The sequence below is a fragment of the Malaclemys terrapin genome, chromosome 9 (genome assembly GCF_027887155.1).
Source record: "Malaclemys terrapin pileata isolate rMalTer1 chromosome 9, rMalTer1.hap1, whole genome shotgun sequence".
NCBI classification, from domain to species: Eukaryota; Metazoa; Chordata; order Testudines; family Emydidae; genus Malaclemys; species Malaclemys terrapin.
Genome location: NC_071513.1, coordinates 5140391 through 5157658, shown reverse-complemented (window position 1 = coordinate 5157658; position 17268 = coordinate 5140391). Strand labels below are relative to the sequence as shown.

The 17268-nt window shown below is 41.3% G+C and overlaps 1 protein-coding gene across 3 annotated transcripts; it reads right to left on the bottom strand.

The window, feature by feature from the left end:
• Positions 1 to 1324: 1324 nt before the first annotated feature.
• Positions 1325 to 15325, bottom strand: VGLL1 (vestigial like family member 1). 3 transcript variants are annotated; one of them, XM_054040934.1, is made up of 6 exons: positions 13994 to 15325; positions 13701 to 13878; positions 9434 to 9663; positions 8207 to 8623; positions 4422 to 4481; positions 1325 to 3864 (listed from the first exon to the last, which is right to left on the bottom strand). In XM_054040934.1, the coding sequence occupies exons 3-6, from the start codon at positions 9642 to 9644 to the stop codon at positions 3824 to 3826; spliced, it is 729 nt and encodes a 242-aa protein (XP_053896909.1). In that variant the 5' UTR covers positions 9645 to 9663; positions 13701 to 13878; positions 13994 to 15325; the 3' UTR covers positions 1325 to 3823. The 3 variants fall into 3 exon arrangements, with proteins under 3 accessions (XP_053896909.1, XP_053896908.1, XP_053896911.1); XM_054040933.1 differs by lacking the exon at positions 13701 to 13878; XM_054040936.1 differs by lacking the exons at positions 4422 to 4481; positions 13701 to 13878.
• Between the last annotated feature and the right edge of the window lie 1943 nt (positions 15326 to 17268).

Sequence of the window (17268 nt, the reverse complement as noted above, 5' to 3'; positions counted from 1 at the left end):
AGCTAACATGAGGCAAATCTGGAGAAGTATTGACCACTCCCTGATGGCCCAGGGAAGAAATTCCTTCTCCTAGAACAGTGGTCACTAACTGGTAGATCGTAATCACTGAGACTGAGAGAGACTGTCAGAGGCTCCACGATTGACAAGTCGATCGTGATAAGGTTGCCAACCCTCCTACAGCCAAACGGGGAGATTGGCCGCTAATAGTCCCGCAGAGCAGTGGGGCTAAGGCAGGCTCCCTGCCTGTCCTGGCCCCGTGCCGCTCCTGGAAGCAGCCAGCATGTCCAACAGTGGCTCCTGGGAGTGGGGTGGGGCAGGCGGCTCTGCCGCATGCTCCCCTCACCTGCAGGTACCACCCCTGAAGCTCCCATTGGCTGAGGTTCCCCGTTCCCAGCCAATGGGAGTTTCAGGGATGGTGCCTGCAGGTGAGAGCAGCACGTGGCGCCATCTGCCACTCCCCTCCCCCCCCACCACCCCAGGAGCTGCTGCTGAACATGCCGGCTGCTTCTGGGAGCGGCGTGGAGCCAGGGCACGCAGGGAGCTTGTCTTAGCCCCACTGCGCTGCTGCCGCCTGGGAGCTGCCTGAGGTAAGCAGTGCCCAGCTGCAGCCCACACCCTGAACCTCTCCTGCACCCCAACCCCCTCCCAGAGCCTATACCCTGCACCCCAACCTGCTGCCTGAGCCGCCTCCTGGAGCCAGCACCCTATACTCTATCCTGCCCCCTAACCCCCTGCCCCCCGTCCTGCACCCCACCCTCCTGCCCCGGGCTCAGCCTGGAGCCCCTTACAGACTCCACACCTCCTTGCGCACCCCAATCCCAGCCCAGCCCAGGCAAAGCAAGTGATGGAGGGAGGGGGGATGGAATGAGTGGGGTGGGGCCTCGGAGATGGGGCAGGGCAAGGGTGTTTGTGTGGTTAATGTTGTTTCTACATTTTCTTTGAAGTAGATCCTGGGTTGTACTTTAACTTCAAAAAGTGATCTTGTGCTTTAAAAGGTTGGAGACTACAATCCTTACCCATTACTGATATAAATACAAGTGCTCAGAGTTCTTGTACATACAAGTAAAGATAAAATCCCAGTATCCTGGAAATTTGCTTTCTGCTTAAATCCCTCTGTGTTTTCACATAGCTATGGTACGCTGTGCACTGCTTTGTATGTGCTTAAAATATCCTCTTACTGAGTGGAATGTTGATGGGTATATGGGGGGGGGGGGTGTCTAGAGAGAGAGAGAGAGAGAGAGAGAGAGAGGTGCATGCCTCATGTCATCCCAGTAAAAGATACACACCTTGAAAATGTTTTGGTGACAAATAAAAAGCTGGACAGTGGCAATACAACAACCTTTTATAGTTTTACAATTATTTTCAATCTTGACATTCACAGTTTTATAATATCATCTTTATATCTTCAGTTTTTTAAAGGAAAATCATTTTAACTATTGCAATTTCAAAGTTGTAACTTCATCTGAGTTGCTATCAGCTTTGATGCAGGAATTACTGGCTAGAATTCTATGGCCTGTGTTAGACAGGAAGTCAGTAGATTTCATTCATATGTTTTAAGGCTATGATAAAGACTCATTGCAATGTGAGCTGGAGTGGCCAGAGTAGTAATATCAAAGAAGAAACTTATTGGAAAGCTATACCTAATGCTGGATCAGAAGAAGAAAAACAGTTCTGGCTAAATATGAAATGTTAGTTTTCAGTGTTTTGTCTTTGCACAGCAGTGGCACTGATATAACAAATCAGTCAAACTGGTGCAACTTTTGTGTATAAATTCTTATGAGTTTAAAACCAGTCACTGGTCTTTGGCTCAGTGCAAACTTACCAGTGCAAGCTAATCAGCTATAAACCAGGATTAAACAGTGATGAACAACTTTTTGTGTGTTACACTCTTAACTAAATCAATATATAATAAAACCCTTAGTTCCATAGGTATGACTGTGGGTAGACCAGGCCTTAAAGACCATGGCCCAGATTGTCATCTAGTGTAAATGGAGCTAGGCATATTTATACAAGCTGAGGATCTGGCCTATCAGTTGCAAACTCTAGATTTTCAAGTGTAAAATTTGCTTATTGGTTCTGTAGAGATGGCACATGAAAGGAAGTATCCCTCTGTGCATTAAATGGGCTATCTTTCAAGGTAGAGAGTAAATATGGGGGAAATGCCCTATTCCTGCTATTGAGTAGTTGCTGACGAGTTCCATTGAAGCAAATGAGGATTACTGATGAGAAGAACTACTCACCAAGGGGAGTGCGCGAGGGGCCCTGTGTATTGGGTCACGTATTTTTGTCCACATAACTTTTGAATATTTTCAGTCCTCTGTCCTCTGAGCTTATTCAGCTCAAGATACCTTATGAATGGGAGAAATTAGTGGCATGACTATAATTAGGAAAATGTACACATTAAAAGATACTGTGGATCTTTACTTCCTGAATACTTTCGGAGGCCAGTAGAAAGCACTACCAGTTGTCCTACATTAGTGAGTTGGCTTCTTTCAAATGCCATGAAGGGTAGAGCTCCTGTACAGTATTTCTGCCATGAGATACTGCAGTAGTTACACATGTGAACTTGAACACTGTTCCAGTGAGATTTTTCCATGCAGTAAGCGCAGCAGACAGGTATGCTAGAGATGATCAGTGTGAAAGTTAAGAGATGAGTGTGTAATATCAACAGGCAGTAGGTCTTCTGGGCAGGCAGCACAGGGGAGTGGGCGGGGGGAGGGAGGGAGAATTCATGAATAGGACATGCTTGTGAAAAGAAGATCCCTCCAAGGTCAGAGGATTACCATGTACTGCAACCTGTCCAGCAATAATTACTCAGAAGTCATATTATTTAAGTTGCTTTAAAATTAAATTACGTAAAGCGCTGGAGGATACAAGTCACTATCAACAGGAAGACTGGGCCAATGACTTAATAGGCCATCCCCAGCTCTAACGTCTATCGCTGTGGAACACTTTCATCTTGCCCAATAAAGATCCAAAATTCCTACCAGATCCACTAATGCTACTTCACTGAAGCCCAAAGGAGCTGCATAGATATACCAAGGATGGAATTGGTCACTAAGGGACAAGTATAGCCTCAGAAATGACCCATCCTTGCTGATGTGGGGGGGGGGGGGGCAGTGAGGGCAGCTGGCTTCAGCAGTGTTACTGAGCATGCTCAGCACAAACTAACCAGTAAATCTTCGGGGGGGTATGTGACCCTGCATAGCCCACTGACCCTGCATTGCCTCCGTATAGCCTTGAGTCTCCAATGGATTAATTGAAAGTATGAATCCAAGTATTGGATCCCTAATGTTTCCAAATCTCTAAAGAGGGGGGGGGGGCAGAAATGAACTTAGCTATGTTGGCTTGTTTCTCATTTTCAGTCCCCTTGTAAACAGACTCACTTGAGTTATTTTAAACAAGTTCAAATCCAGCTGCCAAGTCAGGGAACTTGCAAGTGTGAGGACATGAAAGCTTGTGGCATTGAATGCATCCCTCTATAATGGTAATGGGCGGTAATTCTTTCCAAAGGATGGTAAACAAAGGGTTGTAGGGGGATTTTAAAGTGCTAGGAGTCTTTAGAGGGCCCAAGAGCAACTCTTCTCTAGTCAGATGTATTTCATTTATACAAGGCAAACTATTATGGTAGAATCACACAGGTTGGAAGTTATTTACTTAGAAGTAAATCACTCTCATTTACAAAATAGTATATTAGCATGTGTAGTCATGCAACTGGCTGATGGAAAAAGCACAGAATGGCTGTGGTCTATTTCCTCCTGATTCACAATTATAAAAGTTCACAGAAAGAACTCTCTAGGAATAAAGCAGAAATGTCCATTGGCTAAAAGTATAAGTCTCGTCTTCTATCCTGAGACTGGATACCTGAAAAATACAGCAATATGAAAGTAGTCAGTACAGCACGAGCATACATAAATTCTTAAAATGTTTTAAAGAAATTTTCTTTTTTTGGCACCTGGTGGTCATTTCATTGGGGCTATTTTAGTTCTGAGATAAATCACATCACTGAAAGTATAAAGAAGCCATGTGACCAGAGCAACCTCCCAAATGTGGGACAAAGACCTAAGGTGAGATACAGGCAATAATAGTGGAAGCCTGAAGGATCTGGGGATTATTGCTCTGCTAGCACTAACATTGTAACGGCTGCTGCAGGGTGTGGTGTTTCTAACCTCTCTACTACAACAAGGAGCTCAAACTAGAGTTGTGTAGGATGAAAGTAAATCTACCCTGGAGGTAGACAGTTGAGAAACACACCTCCTGAAGTGTCCCGACTAGCATAGCAAACCACCGTCTCCGCAAAGAACTATGCCTATTCTTAGAAGTATGTAACACACCTGGAACTACACCTGGTTGAAGATTACAAGAGCTCATTCCAATTTCATTTACACTGTTTTAATGTAACTGCTGGTTCCATTACCTACCTGAACTGGCAAGAGTGATGCTGGGGTTTCCTGGGCTTTGATAGGAGCTGCCTTTCCTTTCTTAATTGTAAGGGGAAAAAACATGATAAGCTGGAGTGGTACAACACTAAAAGTAGTTCTTACGTGAAACATTGTGCTTTTGCAACCCAGCTGTTGGCACAGGTGTTGCAGGACCATTGCACAGCATTCTGTGCTTTTAGAAATGTAAATATCAGCAGTTCCATAAAAAAGTCCCTAGTGCATTGAGAAGTATCCTCTCTTGGTTAGAGCCAAGAACTAGACGTCAGAATTCCTGGGGCCTGATTATAGACTGCAAGGGAAGTAGCTGTAATGACTGGGTGAACTTGAGCAAGTAACTTAATTTTTCTGTGTTGTTGATTGCCCATCTGCACAGTGGTATAGGTCACAGGGCTGTTAGAGCTTTTCAAACATATTAAAGCCTCCTGAGATCCTCAAAGGGAAGACAGTAGTTGGAGAATGGCAACCTTTTTTTTTTTTCCCCAACTGTTTTTCCCTGACCATTTGAATTTTTTAAAGTTTCAACCAGCTCTGGTGTTAGCAGTATTGCTTCTCTGTCCTGGCTCTATGCTCACTCACCCAGCCTTCATGAAATGCTTCCTGCTAGTGTAAGAGTGAGTTCCATATGCTTTAATACCCAGACCCACATTGACAGGCCTTAATTAGAATCCTATAAATCCAGAGCGCATCTTTAATATAGTAAGAACATCACTTAGTATTTGCAAATATTAACAATGGCAAACATTACACCCTGCAAGGAGAAATCTAGGAAATACATATGCAATGTCAACACAAAGCTAAATCCATCTATTAATGGACCTAAAGCAAAAAATCTGTTGCCGAAATACACACTGCATTTTCCATATGGGGTCTGAGAACAAAGACACACTCTGCAGTCTGACTTGAGAATCTCATCTCTCCTTTCCAGCTCCACTAATGTTAGTAATGATGGAAGCCCTTGCAGAGATGGGATGGCAGCCTGTCCAGGCAGACAGGAAGCTGAGTGTTCACCTGTTTATATTCATGGCTGGATATTTTTAAAAACACCCCCTACTCTAAATTGCTTTGTTAATATATCATTGCCCCTTCCTGCTATGGACATTCTGCTATCTGGCCCATAGCAGATGTGCTACACATTCCCCAGTGTCTCTTTAAGGAGTTCTAAAAACCATTTTCTTGTGAAATTAATGGGGAGAAGGGGCCAGATTGACAGCCCTGCAAGGAAGTCCTGTATTAACCCAGAGAACAGGGATAGCATAGGCAGCAGCAGTGCCAGCACCCCCCACCAGTGTGTCCAACCTAGCCTGGAGGGAAATTGTTCAGTCCTAGGTGGGTCTGAGACTAACAATGGTGCCAATTAGTCCCAACTGCAGTGGCTGACTTTGTGATGTGGGCGCCAGGGAAATGGACTAAACTCCTCTCTCGCGGGTCCCTGAATGGTGTAAATTTTGGTCACTAAGCTCTTTAAGGCAGGGACCATCTTTTTGTTCAGTGACTGGTGCCTATCCGAATGGGATCACCTATGGGTGCAACCATGTTACAAATAACTAACTACCAGATTTCCCTGGTGACCGAGTTTGTCTGAAGCTGTTCTGTCATACGTTTCTGGCCCCCATCACCATAGTATTGGAGCGCCTCACAGTCTTTAATGTATTTATCCTCATGTCAGCTCTGGGAGCATAGCAGTGCTATCAACCCCATTTTACAGATCGCTTCCCTGTCCCTCTGTTCCCTAACTGATTTGTCCAAGGTCACACAGGAAGGCTGTGGCAGAGCAGGGACTTGAACCCAGGTCTTCCAAATCCTAGCGTCTTAACTCCTGGACTACTTTAACCCCTTTTGGAAAAGAACAGGGATAGCCATAGCGTGAATTACACCCTGTCTATAGAGTCTACTGAACATCATGTTAAATATTTATTCAGTAGTGTTTGAAGTGAATATTAGTGCCGTTTCCTGGGTCTGGCTGGGAGACGAGCATGGCTCAAGGGCCAGCCTTTTACCCCAATTATTGTTGTAATGGGGAGGGGGAAAAAATTCTTAGGCACATGGACATTTTTCTTTTTTTTTTTTTTATGGGCACTGTGGTTTGTTACTATATACGGGGTATAATTAATGCCTACACCATAGTCAGATTGCTCAAATAATATCTAAACATTCCACTCCATTTATAGCCATACTCTGAGCTTCCAGCACACACCCAGCTGTTTGCTACCCACTTTGAGATCTACTGGTGAAAAGTGATATATAAGAGCTAGGGGCACTCACTCATTTATGTGTGTTCTGAATATATTGTAGCTCACTTACATATTTGGTATCGCCTCAACATAACAGAGGGGAAAGAAACTATAGAGGAAACAATTATGGTGCTACACTATGCAGCCAACACACAGTTCCCAAGTACTACATGACATATCATTGATGCTCTGTTGAAAATACTTCCAGCCAAGGGCTCTGAATTGTTAACTTATGACCTTGTCTAGTGTATCATTTTAGCTTGCTATAAAAGGGACATTATTGGGGTGTGATATTGATTGTGTATTGCTTATTGTGCTAAACATAAGGGGGCAAGTCGGAGAACACAAGTAATTGGATTATTAGGCTTTGCTATGGTTAAAGGCTGATTTTATTAGTATGAGACTTTGTGGAAGTAGTTATGCTAAAGGCTGAGTTTTAGTTAGAAGTTAGCAGGCCCAAGAAGTTAAGCCTAGGTCATTAATTCTGCACTCTTATTCTGAGGCTAGGTCTACACTACCCGCCTGAATCGGCGGGTAGAAATCGACCTCTTGGGGATCGATTTATCGCGTCCCGTCGGAACGCGACAATCGATCCCTGAATCGACGCTCTTACTCCACCAGCGGAGGTGGGAGTAAGCGCCGTCGACAGGAAGCCGCAGAAGTCTATTTTGCCGCCGTCCTCACAGCGGGGTAAGTCGGCTGCGATACGTCGAATTCAGCTACGCTATTCACGTAGCTGAATTTGCGTATCTTAAATCGACTCCCCCCTGTAGTGTAGATGTACCCTGAGAGAGAGAGAGAGAGAGAGATAAGTGACCACAATGGTACAATACATCACAGAATTATAAAAGTAATTCTGCAATAAGGGAGTTCTGGCAATTAGTAACTAGGCAGTTAGACTGCATTAATGCATAGGAAATTAAGAAAAGATGTTTGTTAATGATTAAAAGCATAATTTACAGAGATCCAGAATGCCACATATGAATAAGAGACTGGTATTAATCTTGTTATGATCCAATACATCACATAAAGATTGGGTATAAAAGTCTAGTCCAGTCTTGTTCCCTGGTTTTTGGCTTCCTGGACTGGTGTCAACTAACGCGTGGCCTTCAGGAGTGCTCTGCTCACTGTGTATTCATCTCTGTCTCTAAGTGTTGTAAGTATGCTATCGTATCTTATGGCTTAAAAGTAGTTGCTATGTATAAGGCTTTCTGCTGTTTGGTTATATTGATGAATAGAATTATGTGGTTTCTATGTAAAGGGTCAACCGAATATGTATATCTCGCTTGCAAATCAAGTCAGTCCTGTAATGAGAGAGAAACTTCTGTATAGCCCACTTTTTTGAAAGAACCTGTGAAAATCAGTAAGCGTGTGAAAGGTTTATAGTTTCGTTATTTGATCAGGCTACAGCATAAACTGGATTGAAGAGGAGCTAGACTGAATGAGTCTGCTTTTACCACCTTCAGGCACAGATTTTTATTTTTCATTTACAAGGGCAAATCACAGTAAAAGGAATAGTAAATATTTTCTTACCTCCCCCAGGAGTTAAACTTTGACTCATATTTTGTAACCTAGCTGATCCAGTAATACAGGCTGAACTAGAGCTTTGCTTCATAATAGATTCCTGGCTAGATGCTGGGCACCTTTCCTGTTGCAGAAAATCAAGAAGCGAACCATATTTCCCATCAGACATTGGTCCCTGCACCATCTGAGGGTCAGGCAAGGAGCGAGGATATCCTGAATCAGTAAGACTTGGATTAGCTATCGAAGGGAAGTGCCACAAATCTGCAGGCTGAATAGGAGGATTCCGCAAAACTGATGCCTGATGGTGGTCTGTAGCAGCAGCCGACAAATTCAGATCAGAATTTGATGTGTTTGTAGCAGGAGATGATTGATATGACTTGGTCCAATGAGAAGAGAAATTCCACTGATGGGGAGACATGTGGCTATCTAGTTTTAAAGAAAAGAGTGTTTGAAGCGTTATTGAAGTTCTTATTTACTTTTCCAAGACAAATTCCAACTGACTTTTATGGGAATTTCACCTAAGTAAAGGCTGCAAAATTTCATCCAGATTACATAAAAGGAAATTTACAATAATTGACTTATTTACTACAATACTAATTTTAAAAAACCACAAATCTACACTAAAATAGACTAGCTTAGAAAGTCACTACCACCTCTAACTATGAACGTGAAACATCTCAGGCATTTTTTCTGAGGGGTGGGTGGCATAGGGTTCCTCAATGGCTGAAATTTTTTTGTCTTAAATCCTGCAGCAGCTCTGATTAACTGCCTTCCCTACCTGCCCACCTCCTGGGGAAGAGAAGGCAATCAGAGAAGGTTTCCCTGCAGACAGGGCAGAAATTTGGGTGGAGGGCTGGAGCTTCTCGTGTCATGGCAAGACAGACTCTCTTCAGTTTAATTTTTAAAAAATGATCTAAAATTATGTAATACATCAGAAAGTGGAGACTTTCTTCATAAAGTAGGGCCCTGATCCTGCACTTGGACCCATGCAGAGATTCACTGGGGATCCACACAGGCGGGCCCAATGGCTTCCCCATGAAATCCTAGGTACAAGCTCAGGGCTTTGAAAGAATGATTTCACTCTTGATCAGAATTTGGACTCCTTTGTGAAAGTGGGGTTACATAGAAGTAAATGTGATAATTTGGGTCCTCAGTGTCTAAATGTCCCAGCATAACTCTCTAGTGAGTTAAACAGCAGCATTGCATTGAAACACACACTGATGGAAAACTGCTCACCATTCTTCAGGGTAACATCCTCACTCTTATGCTTTGTGCTCAGATCTTGTGGGTTCTTGGCATTGCTTAACGCTCTAGAAAAGTGTTCATCTATCACACTGTTAAGGTCCCCTTGAAAGTAAGTAAATACAACACTCTGAGACCCCCATTCTGTTTTCACAGGCTGTTTGCTTTTACTCAGTGTTGGAGAGTTTTTCCTTTCTGCTTCCATCTTCAGTAACTAGCAGTGCCTATGAACAAAAACAAGAAGGACTTTGGAACCAAAGTTGTATTGCCAATGTTGGGTTTGATCATCTCCGCACTGAAGCTAGTAGGACTTGAAGGACCACTTTCAGCAGAAGCAGGGGCAGATCCTGTATCTGGGCTCCTGCTTGCTGCACTCTCCCTTTTCCCACCAATTTGCACAAGGACCTACAAACCCTGTATGTACAGGGTTGCTAACTCAGATTCGATGGGTGCACATGGATATCGGTACAGGGATGCCAATAAAAGAGCTTAATGATGCCAACTGGCCAGGTTGGTCTTTGCAGTAAGATTTATAATCCATAGGTGCAAAGGGTGGTATGAGGATGGATAAATTTATCTCTGCTACATAATTTCTGAGCATGTGTAGGATCAATGGCTGGAGCTCCCAAATAAGGCAGAAAGAAGGGGTGGGGTTGGAGGGAACCAGTGACATGAGCTGTTCACTAAGCAGTCCTCTTTTGGAAGGCACTTATCTAGTAAAAATATTGCTTGCACACAAGCACATAGATGGATACAAGGTAATAGCTATGCCATACTAGCGTCAGAAGCATTTGCAGAAGCCCTAGATTTATGACCACATGTCTATATTCTCTGAACAGCTGCAAGTTAAATTTGTTTGTTTGGCGCACTCTACTCATTTTCTATCATTTAAAACCAGTGCTGGCAAGTGCCTGCTTGGCATTAGTTATTGTTCTCTAGTACCTCTGGACCGATAGTAGTACAGGAGCTATTCTTTGTAACCTCTGTAGGAGATGGCATGGTCTAGTGTTTAGCATGGGAACCTGGGAATCAGAACTACGGGGGTCCCATTATTGTCTGGTGCATGCATACAATTCCCAGAGAGGTCAATGGGAGTGGCATAGATGCAATAATTGAGCTCAAAAGTTCTATGCTATCTGGAACTTCAGCCATGCTCATGCCACAAATTCAAAAATGTCAGACAAAAAAAACCCAAACATAATTGGCCCCCAAATTGTGAGACTTAAATTTTTGTGTCTTAACTCCTACACCAGTCCTGGATGGCTACTCTTCCCCAGAAGGTGGGCAGGTACGGAAAGCAACTAATCAGAAGAGATTTTCCCTCCAGGCAGGGCTGAAGCTTCTCACAGTCATGGCAAGACAACTTCCAGTCCCAGCTGAAATCACAAGGGTTGGCAATATTGACTTACTGTGTGACCTTGGAGCAAGTCACTTGAACTCTCTGAGCTTCATTTATTCCATTAATAAAATGGGAGACCACCTTCTCCTAGCTCAGAGCTAGTCAGCAAATGGAATTTCTGTCCCCCAGGAAATTCAGACATTCTGAAATTTATTTTCATCCCAAATCAGGTCAAATCTCAAAATATTCCACAAAAGAAATTCTAAAATAATGTGATTTAGAAACATCAAAGTGACCTTGTCAAAACACTTTAGCCAATAAAATGAAGTTTAAAAAGTTTTTTTTTTTCAATCAAAATGAAATGTCTAAATTAAATACTCCACTTTGAATTTTTCCCTCAAATGTTGTCAAAGTTAACAGAGTCTCACAAAACACCTTGAATCTGACTAACAGCATTTTGCAATGAAAGTGGTGGTGAATTTTTTTGACCAACTCCGTTCTGAGGTATTAAGGTTGATTCACTAATGTCTGGGAGATGCTTTGAGATCCTTTAAGGAACAAATCTCAAAGAATGGCTCTGGCTCCAGAGTCTTGCTTCCGTCAACATAATGTTATATCAGAGAGGGAAAGGAAAACCCTGCACCATGTTCTCTTATGACACTTACTTCAGTGGAGCTTAGAAACGCAGTTCCTTACACATTCAGGTTAGACTATCAAGTGACAAACCAAACACAAACAGATGATGCTCTATATATTTTAATTTATATTTCATTTGGCAGGCGGGAGGAAACAAGCCTTGGCCCAGCTCAGATATTCAAGTCAGGGAATTCCCAAAGACTTTCAAATCCTGACTCAGGATTAAATCACATCTTGCCACACACAAATGACTGCCCCTATCTATATAAGCCTTTCCCTGTTCAAGACAGGCTATTTTAACTATGTATAAATTGCCATATGAGAAATCCTTTGATTGCCATATAGTGGACTTTCCAAGGCACTGGTAGGAGGGCATTTATTCATACTAGGCACACTGAGACCAGCATTGCCCTAACTCATTTTAAACAAATCTTTTGCTGGATAGGTGTAAGCACTGATGAAATTTGCCATCAGTTTAAATGTGAATCATTAGCAAAGGGACTGTATTTTGGAAAGTGATGCTAAAGAGACTTGGAGTCTGGTGGATAACCAACTCAACTTGAGCTCCCAGTATGATGCTGCAGTTAAAGCTAAGATCTATGGATGCATAAGCAGAGGAATATACAGTGGCAGCAGGGAGACGGTATTACCTCTTTATACAGCATAGGTGCAATCTTTAGCAGAATAGTGTGTCCAATTCTGGTGCCCACACTTAAGTATATTGACAAATTGGAAAGGGTTTAGAAAAGATTCAATAATGAGGTCTGGAAAACCTGCCTGACTGTGAGAGACTAAAGCAACTCAGTATTTATCTTATCCAGGAGAAAGTTGAAGAGGTGACTTGATCACAGTCTTTACATACTTATGTGTGAATTAAATTTCTGGTCCTAGCACTTCTGATCAGAAAGAGGTAATGAAATCAAATGGCTGGAAGTTAAAGGTAGACATATGCAGACTAAAAATTAGGTGCAATAAAAAAAAAATTTGAGACCATCTTATGTTTATACACATTTCCTAGTACAAAGGGGTCCTGCTTCATGACTGGGGCCTCTAGTGCTATCACAAAAATTAATAAATGGAAGGTTCATGCCTCAAAGAGCTTGGACTCCAATAACACCAGAAAAGCACACTATTCCTACTTGATTTTCCACTGTCCTTGTTCATATTCTGCACCAAACAGCACAGCTTTTACTTTGCCTTGATTTGGGAAATCTCAGGCCTACAGCTAGCTGCACCATGTAAATTCTAGTATGAATCATTAAGTGGGTCTCTCTCCATCTGAGTCCAAAGGTGATTTTTTCAGGCTAGTGGAAGGGATCATGCCCGGGGTCACTTGTTGCCAGAGCACTTGCAGGGATCAAATCTATCCCATGCCTCACTTTTAGATGGATGGCAAGCACGCTGTGATTGGACTCTCCCTCATGAATGCTCCTTTAAAAACACCTGTTCCAAGATGATTTCCTCCCTGTTATTTGCGATTACACGTTAAATTCATTACGATTGTAAAGTCAAGCACTCAATTTCCAGGCCAAAGGACTACTTCTCTCATTACAAATCACTGATAATGTCCCTAGGTCGCCCTAGTTAACCATCCTCAATCTATTCATGACTCTAAATTGCATCCCGAGGCAAGTGTGTTTTTCCAGTATGAGTGCTCAGACATCTTCAACTCCTCTCACTTAGTGAAAAGGGCTGCGTAGTTACAGCACTAGACAAGATACAACAAAGTACTACGAGAAAATAATCAGTATCTATCTAGTTTTCCATACCATGCTCATACCCATGGTATCGGTGCACCTAAAACCATGAAATATTGTTTGAAGCCAACTTGTGGCAATAGAATCACGGCTGAGGTCATTTCTATCTCTATCTACCCATCCCCTAGAATGAGCCATTTGGACAAGGTTTGGGTGATAGGGAGGTTGACAGTATAAAGGCAGGGCCAAGATTTGGGAGCACTGTAGGGTATGTTAACCACCCCAACCTTAACTTCCCACTCCTCCATCTCCAGCAAGAAGACTACAAAGAGGTAGCATACATAGCTTCCAGGGCAAACGGTCACAGAGCTGGAAGCCACTAGTTTGCTTGCCTACCACAAATTACTGTTAAAATGTGTTTAAGAGGAATGTATTGATTCAGGGTGGAAGAGTACAAACAGGGTAGGATTTAAGATTTTTTTCTAAACAACCTATTATTGAAATACAAGGACAACAGTGGCCAGTGCAGGTGCCCCAGAGGGAATGAACAGGTAATCATCAAATGATCCATCCCATTGCCCATTCCCACCTTCTGGTTGTATAAAGTTCAATTGCTCTTTGAGAGCCAAGGTGTGTAGCTAGCAAGTCCCTGGGAATCCAAATGGTCAGAGTTGCTGCAGATGACAAGGCTCTGCGCTAGTTCTCAGACAGTGTCTCATGGAGCAACTTTGTCCTCTGTTCCCTGCTGCCCAGAGATCCAGAACTGCCTGGAAAAAAAAATTCTTTTTCTCACTGTTTTTCCAAGCAGCATACAAACAGCTCAGTGAAAGTCTCCCCCTTTTCCAATGTAAAAGTATTGATACCACAACAGGATTCTCTTACCTTATTTTACTGCCTTCAATTGAGCCGCACTGGGAGACTATCCACACTCTGAACAGTCATGCTGTGGTATGCAGTGGCGTCTGTGATCCTTTCCCAGCATGGACGTGCGCGCTTTGCAGGAGAATGCAGGGAGTGTGCATGACCTCCCTAGCTGCTTTCTACCCCTCTAGCTGTGACTGAACTAGGCGTTTCCTTCAGCTTGGTACTAAGAATGCATGAAATGCACTCCAACAAGTCAACCAGGTTAGGTGGTTTCAGGAATGAGGAAAATAGGCTTTTAAAAATAGGATTTTGTTGACAATGTGTACACAATCAAGGAGACAATATCTACATTGAAGAACAGTTCCTAGTAAAAAAAAAAATGTGGCAAAGAACCACTGGGTACGTGACCAGGGTCAAAAATGTTACCTTCCTACAAAAGGTCAGACATACCTGAAGTCACTTATATAGATTGTATTCAACACTGAAGAGGAAAGGTTGCTTAGATGCCACCCCCAGATGCCTTATTTTCCATTTTCCCTTTCTCCTTCCCCACCTTACATCCATCCCTCTGCTTTCTGGTCCCACTGAAGTGATAGCTACAGCCATGTATGTGGGTACAACAAAAAGCATCTGCTCAACAGAATACAAGAGTTAGGTTGCTTGCTTAACTTAACTTTCTCTGTCCTAAACACTTTCTACCCTGTCATCTTGATGCGAGTTACCCAGCAGAAGCTGCAATTCTGGGTGGAATTCAGTTTGGTTTTAGTCTGCCTATCCATTTTCAGAAACTTTTATAGCACAAGAGAAAAAATAGAATGTATAGATTGTAAAGTAACCTTACCAGAGATACAAAGTCTGGCTCTAAAATATCAGTGTATATGTACACATGCATTAAAATTACTGTTCAACCACAATTTATAAATATTCATTCATGCGGTCTGAACAAAAAACATTACAAAACAAATCAAACGCGGAATTAGCCTAAATACGTTCTTTCAAACACTGATCAGAGAAGCAAAGACTAGCTTGTTTATAAGTTTGTTTATTAAAAAGGTAGTATAAAACACAACCCCTTTAAGAAACAAAAAAAATTCAAGACAAATCAAGAGCTTCTTCGATTCTGTCACAGGGCTAGAAATTATAAGTATGAAGGAATATTTAAAAAAATATTTACTTTTCAGAATGAGAGAATTTTAAATGGTAAATTGAATTTAGCTCTAAGGGAAAGCCAATAAGAAAAACTCGATTTATTGAAAGATTTAATCTTACACTATTACTACAGTAGTATTACGTAATGGGTCAGTGCAAAAAATGTAACACTAGCCATGAAAGCCATTTTGTATTTCTATAACCATATTTGATAGCACTTTCAGAATACCTTAATACCAAAAACTTCAAGCCCTGCATAATCCAGCACACACTCACATCAATTTAACACAACTTCCTTAATATACAAAATTTAATTTATTTGTCATACTACAGCATATTTTCTCAAATTCAGAAAAAAATAAAACTGAGTCCAATGAAAAATCTAAAGCGGTGTGATGTCTTAGAAAGAATTTAGCCAGGTTGTAATATAGAGTTTAAGATGTGGATACTGATTCACTGTAGTATTCAAAGGTCAGTGTAGTTTTATGAAGCATCTAATACCTGTACACTTTAGTGAACTGGGACTAAATATTCAAAAAAAATTAAATAGTTTAGCCTTGTGAATGAAATCTGGGACAAGTTTTTAGGTCAAAATGCACTGCATTTAATACATTAATGATTTTAAGCAAATTGCAATCCCTGTACAAAATAAAACATATTAAGGATTGAAATTCAGTTAAGAGTTAAGTATATCCAGCTGTATTTTAAAAGTTAAAGTCAGCAGGAGCAACAAACATTTTGATGCAAAATGAAACTAAACTATCCCTACACCTCCTCTCTTCAGACATATACATGCAAATGTGAAAAACACTTAAATCTGCTCCTTTGCAGCTTTTTCCCCTTTTCCAGTCTAATCTTTGCATAGTACTTAATTGGTTTAGTTTTACCACCTCTTATGCACATAAGCATCTGTGAATCACTAGACTATTATTCAATTATAAAATGACAGATCAGTATGATTTGGCCCTTCAATACAAAATAATGAATAGAATAGAACTTGGCAATATTATCCACACTTTATATAAGAGCAAACTATTTAATATTCCCCCCCTTTGTATTTAAATTCTTTTAAATACACGCAGTGCTTTGCCACTATCTAAATCTACAAGCAGGATCTTCAGAAAGCAGCTCTCTGAATTTGAGCTACATTGATTACTGACCAATCATTTCAGTTTACTGCGAGACCAGAAACAGTTGGCCTTTTCATAAGACACTATAATATATTAAAAAAAAAATAAAAAAAAAATAAGGGCGGGGGGGGGAGAGAACTTCTTGAAATTTTCACTTCTGACAAGACCTGTTTTCTCTGCTAACTAACAACTTCATACAGGTATCCAGGCAGAAACAGCACAGATCAGATTAGGAAAACGGCTTTCAAAAGCTAAGGTTTAAGGTAGGGTCTGAAAGCAAGCAGTATATTGACAGCACTTTGGAATGAAACATAAGGAAAACTAGAAACCCATATTGAATCCTGATCTTGCCATCTTTACTGAATTGAGAGGATCATGGACTCAATCCTATAAAACTGTACTCACAAGAGCAGTCTACTTCAATGGGACTGGTTATGTGAGAATTTTGTGCGTCTCAGGCCACGTGACAAGACTCAAGTTTTCTGCTACTTTTGGACTGTACCCATGTAAAACTATTTTAGGGGTAGATATTGTATTTTAGAAGTTTACTACTACATAGTCACTTGGCATAAAAACACTTACTAGAGGTCTAAAAAAATTATTAAATAATAATACATTCACAAGTTCTGCTCGTCTGCAGATCAGAGTTAAGAATTCCACACTGTCCACTAACTTATTCTACTGTAATATTAGAATTCATAATCATGTGCTTCAAATTCATGTTTTGTTATCACGTGATTCACTATAATCAGATGGCAAACTGTAATTTCCCCTATAAGCTAATGAATTATGAAAACTTTCATAATTACTGTATATAATAAAAAGGGAAAAGTACTCTAACTTAAAAACACTATTTACATAAACACCCCACTGGAAACTAGAAACAGTCATTTGTCTCGCTGTTTTCTATACATTCTCACAATTCTTGTATAGTTCATGGATAAGATGCTGCTTTAAAAAAAATATTTTCCCTACTTTACTGTCAAAGCATAAAAAAGGTAGGTGAAGAGAGGT

What these genes read in the sequence shown, in the direction of transcription:
- VGLL1 (XM_054040934.1), bottom strand. Translation starts at nt 9,644, where the DNA reads ATGGAAGCAGAAAGGAAAAACTCTCCAACACTGAGTAAAAGCAAACAG. An exon ending in GGATGTTACCCTGAAGAATG is followed by an intron (nt 8,624 to 9,433) that starts GTGAGCAGTTTT and finishes CTTTAAAACTAG; the next exon opens with ATAGCCACATGTCTCCCCAT. An exon ending in AAGTTTAACTCCTGGGGGAG is followed by an intron (nt 4,482 to 8,206) that starts GTAAGAAAATAT and finishes CTTACAATTAAG; the next exon opens with AAAGGAAAGGCAGCTCCTAT.